The sequence below is a fragment of the Limulus polyphemus genome, unplaced genomic scaffold (assembly GCF_000517525.1).
Source record: "Limulus polyphemus unplaced genomic scaffold, Limulus_polyphemus-2.1.2 Scaffold5285, whole genome shotgun sequence".
Lineage (NCBI taxonomy): Eukaryota > Metazoa > Arthropoda > Merostomata > Xiphosura > Limulidae > Limulus > Limulus polyphemus.
In genome coordinates this window covers 20213-25558 of record NW_013670895.1, presented here as the reverse complement: position 1 = coordinate 25558, position 5346 = coordinate 20213, and the positions used below count along the sequence as shown (strand labels likewise).

At 30.8% G+C, this 5346-nt stretch overlaps 1 protein-coding gene across 1 annotated transcript in view; it reads left to right on the top strand.

Moving 5' to 3' along the window:
* The window catches only part of LOC106472380 (SLIT-ROBO Rho GTPase-activating protein 1-like), a 19328-nt gene that overhangs the window by 8994 nt on the left and 4988 nt on the right, over positions 1-5346 (top strand). Inside the window, exons 6-8 of the mRNA XM_013933019.2 lie at positions 1125-1230; positions 2081-2302; positions 3600-3688. Coding sequence (XP_013788473.1) covers positions 1125-1230; positions 2081-2302; positions 3600-3688 — 417 coding nt within the window. The remainder of the gene's footprint in view (positions 1-1124; positions 1231-2080; positions 2303-3599; positions 3689-5346) is intronic.

Genomic DNA, 5346 nt, shown 5'->3' with positions numbered 1-5346 from the left:
AAGTACTATATCTCCTTGTTGTTGTGGGAAGGTACCTACTGTGTAAGTACTATATCTCCTTGTTGTTGTGGAAAGGTACTTACTGTGTAAGTACTATATCTCCTTGTTGTTGTGGGAAGGTACCTACTGTGTAAGTACTATATCTCCTTGTTGTTGTGGAAAGGAACTTACTGTGTAAGTACTATATCTCCTTGTTGTTGTGGGAAGGTACCTACTGTGTAAGTACTATATCTCCTTGTTGTTGTGGGAAGGTACCTACTGTATAAGTACTATATCTCTTTGTTGTTGTGGGAAGGTACCTACTGTGTAAGTACTACATCTTCTTTGTTGTTGTGGGAAGGTACCTACTGTGTAAGTACTATATCTTTTTGTTGTTGTGGGGAAGGTACCTATTGTGTAAGTACTATATTTCCAATTTTTTATTTCACAAATGTTAGTACTGAAATTTAAAACTTTTTGTATTTATTAGAAATGTGTTTTTTGTTCTGATTAGTTTCTCGTGTAATCAGTTTTTAACATGATGTAAAAAATCCTTCTTTACAAGAGCTTCCTTATAAAAGTTTTCAGTTTTATTTTTTTCTTCCTCTGGAAAGAGTGTTAGTATGCTCAAATCATTAATTTACAAGCGTACATTATCATCAAAGTGTGATAATAATAATAATACCCACTTTCTGTCTAAGAATAAACATTAATTGTTTCAAAGCTTTTCATATCCAGATTTTTGGGTTAATTAAAAACTATTTTATTAAACAAATATGTATTTTCTTAAGAAAGAAGTAAAAAAAAGAACTAAGTCTTTATTTTTATGTTTGTGTTTATATTCGACCTTTTTTTTTTTTCTTAAGCCTTGACACAAAACATTAAAACTATTATTTGGTAATGTTTCTCATTTCCTAGTGTTATGTTATATCATAGACCTTTTATCCAACACAAAAACACTCGCAAGGAGGAGATGGATGTAAATAAAGCCAAAATTTAGTCTATTTTTTCCAGAAGCTAAAGTAAAATTAATTTGAATTCACAGGTTTTAATAAAATATACTTTTAGAATCTTATCCGTGAGAAATTGGAAAAGTTAAAAAATGTAAGAATTCTAATGGGATTTTTTTCTCTTCGTTTACTCAGAAGTGGAGTCAAAGCATGAGTTTGTCACCAAAGTTCGAGATGTCATCGCTAGTTTACCAAGGGCAGTGTTTGTACTTCTTCGTTACTTGTTTGCCTTTCTAAACCAGTAAGTTAAAAATCTTGCATTACATTACAATCAGTGGATGAAACCATTTTTATTAAGTTCATGTAAGTTTAAGATAATAACTTTCAAATATTGACCTTCACAGAATTGAACCTCGTATAAACCTCGTCTGAAAGTAATTAACATGTGTGAAGTATTTTCATGAATATAAAAGAAACGAAGAAAACTCAGACTGGTGTGACACAGAATGTTAACATTTTTCTAAATCAGTTGATATATCATTGTTACTAAACTTTATATATATCCTCCTTTCACTTTTTTAGTTTAAATTTAGATTAAATTCTTAATTTCCAACCTGGCAACTTGCAGTATTGTTTCATGTTGTACTGCTAAACTGGCTTATTTCCTTATCAGCCATCACTTGTCATTGCTTAAGGTGTGTGTATTTATATATAAAAAGTTTGTTTCAAATATGTAAACCTCTAGAAATAAATTACTTAATTTTATTTTCCACGGTTAGACTTGTTAGCCTTGGAGGTCATAAAGTATACTCTAAAGTTAGTCAGATTTAGGTATTTTTTTTCTACTGCTCTAGCTATTTAGGTAGTGCAAATTAAAAACTGGTTAGTTAACTTGTTTAAACTGTTTGAAGTTCTGTTGAAATTTTAGTTAAATTTCTGTTTCTTGTAATGTTGTGTGGAATATTTTTCTAATTCGTTGTTGTTTCTCTGTATATATTTTTAATTAATGAACTAGTATATTGAACGGTTTCATCTTCCTTAAGATTAACAACCTTGTGATGCTGAAATCTGAAGGACTGAATTTCTGTGTTTTACAGTTCAAGTCCAGTCTAGGTAACCTGTATCAAAATATACTTTGTAACTTTTGTTAGTGTGTCGGAGTTCAGTGATGAGAATATGATGGACCCCTATAATCTGGCTACTTGCTTTGGACCATCGCTGATGCCAATACCGGATGACAAGAACCAGGTCCAGTATCAAAACTTATTTAATGAACTCATTAAGAACATTATCATCTATCAGGATGAGATCTTTCCTATTGATGGTGGCATCATCTATGAGAAATACATCAGTGCTGATGTACCAGATGAGAAGTGAGTAGGTTTGATATATCTTTCAGCATTTAGATACTAAACATAGACAAATGAGAGGTAATATTTAAGGAACATATTACTAAAAGTATTAAAATGTGTGTACACTGTTCATTGATAAATATTATTTCACTTCATTGCACTATTGAGATTATTATTGCTGTTTCTCCTTAATATTGTTTAACAACCGAAAGTACCCGTCCCCAGTGATGGGAAAGTTTAAGTTAATCTATCTATTTAAATTATTTTATGGACGTTATAAAGGTTAATTGTGTTGCACTCTTGGTTTCACTCATAGCCAAAGCTCTGAACTACTTATACAGCCCACTGCGAAAAGTAATTGTTGAGCATTTCAGTCATGCTAAGAGCCGCTCAACAATTACATACGGTAAACGTACATTTTTATTCTTTAAGTTACATCACAATTTGAGTGATAGCGTGGTTAATTTCTAACAGTTTAGTGTACAATATCCTGCTTGCGAAATAAAATATGGCATCAACATTATTCGTGCCAGTTCTCATATCATTTCAAAAGTGAATGTTGAGCTTTGCCTGTGTACAAATGGGAGACAGACGGACATTTCGACAGTCACCTTGGTTCACAATATGTATATGCAAGATCTGCTTTCAGTTGATTGAGTCCTTAAATCTTGTGAGAAAAGAGATTGTGATGATAACACATGCCTATGATAGTTTTATTGTCTTGAAATTTTTACATATTCTACAGTAATTCACGTACGCTGAATCTGAAAATGATATCCATTTTTCTCCATCACGTACAGATGTTTCACAAAATGCCATAATGCAATACATAAAGAAAGACCACAACACGTACTTTTGAGACTAAAAGATGTAGATTTCACAAAAGAAATGAGGATGCATATTCATTTGGCATCACTTTTCTTCAGTTTGTTTGTATTTTTGTAAACAAAAATAATAATAAAAAATGTTCATTGTGATAAACTAAATAATAGTTTTATCTAAGTAAGAGTTTTCTTCCCGATTTGTAAAAAAATCCTTACATGATAGAAAAAATAAATATTATTTTCAAAATCTCCATAGCTAAATTATGAATTATCCAAATTCGCAGGCCTGTTTAATAATATTATTGTGATAAGGTATATTTGAAGGATTTGTCTCCACCACAGGTTGTGTGAAAGTTACAGGGACTTCAGAAGCAGAACTGTTTATCAGGTTTAGAATATTAAAGCCAACTAATGATAACAGTATATTATAGACTGTAGTTTTGTTGTTTGAAAGTTTTTAATACATTACCAATAAATTTGATTCATGTTTTCAGTGATGTTGGAGAGTCTCCTGTGGATCACAACTTGGATGATCCTGATACACTGGACAGTTATGAAGCTGATATTCTTCCCAGTGAGGATGGTATGTTTTTAGTAGTCTGTGATGATATCACCATACATAATTTTTATTAAACTATTGGTTTGGCAGGGCCTACTGTGGCTGTACTGTGAATCTCAAAATTTTTGGTAAGTGATCCATTGCCGCAAAACACACTGCCGTAGGTGCTTTATAAAAGTGATGGTCATATACTGCTAGTTGATGAGTAACCCTAGAGTTGGCGGTTGGTGCTGTTAACCTGCTACCTTCCCTCTAGTGTATCATTTCAAACTTGGGGATGATTATGTGCTAATAGATTTGTAACTTTACATTAAAACTAGCTGCACATGAAGTTTTTTTCAAACGTAGGTTTATAAAATTTCATGCATTAACCCTATCATGACGGGTCATGTGTTAAAGGCCATGTAATCGCATTCAAAATTTTATTGAACTACTATTTTATGAATTTATGCTAATAAGTTTGGTATCAAATTGTACATTATAATTCAAATTTTAGTATTATACATTAGTTAATTTCTTAATTTAAAAGTTAATATTAAAAAAACAGCTAAACATTGATTTTTGTGTGTCACATGGTATGTTGAATGTAACACTGGTTCAAATTAGATGTTTTTGATGTAAAAATAGAAAGTCTATAGTTTCATACGAATTAGGAACTCAAACTACCAATATTGAGAAGCTAGAATATAGAATAAGAACCTCTTATCTTATCTATTTGCTAAGATATCGCTCATGTACTTGAATCAAACACAGTGCACCACACCTCTTTCCATTTTATGAAATGCTTCCTTTTTATATACCTATTTCTATATATGATGTGAATAACCAATCAAAAGCTCAGAATGTCCCCCTAGAGGTTATTGTGTTAATCTCGTTCTTTTCCTGCAAGATTTCAAACAAAAAGGTAGGTCTTTAGTGAGCTCAAATTTCATATTTTTTTGGACCCAAATGCAGCTTAGTTACTGTTCTTGATAAATCATAGTGCAATTCTGTGGTATTGATATAGTAATTTATGATTTTTTTAGTTATTCAACTGTATATATATAAAACCTAAAAAAAAATTTTGTTTCATATCCTCCACATGTGAAATTTTAAAAGGCTTAGCAACCCACGTCAAGTAACAACCGAGTACAAAGGCCGTGACTACAAGAGATAATTGTTTGCTTTCTTCTTTATTTACTGTTCTATGTTTTAAGAAAAATAAGTTTAAGAAGTTATTTGTAAATAGTAATAATCTATATACATATATAATAATTAAAATGTGACTGTATTTTACAAAATACTAGTCCATTAAAACACAGCCAAACAAGTCATTTTGTAAAGACTAAAGGTCAGTTTTAAATTATTGGATAGGATATCATGAGTGTACATGTGTCTCATTGTTGTAACTTCTGTGTTGTTAGCCAGCCATGGCTGGAAGGTCAATATAATAAAGAATAATAAATATATATAAGTGTATAATGTTATGAGATTTTAAGGTATTTAGACTAAACATTTGTGTTATAATCTGTAGTCATTCTAGACTCAAAAAAGCATAATTTAAATTTATTTCCTAATTTTTTATGGTGGTTACAAGGCTGGTCAAATTGACAGATTCAGAAAAAATATAATAAAGTTTTATTGAAAACAAACATTTGAAATGTATAACATGAAAATCACTTTGCACTTATACTGTTAACAAA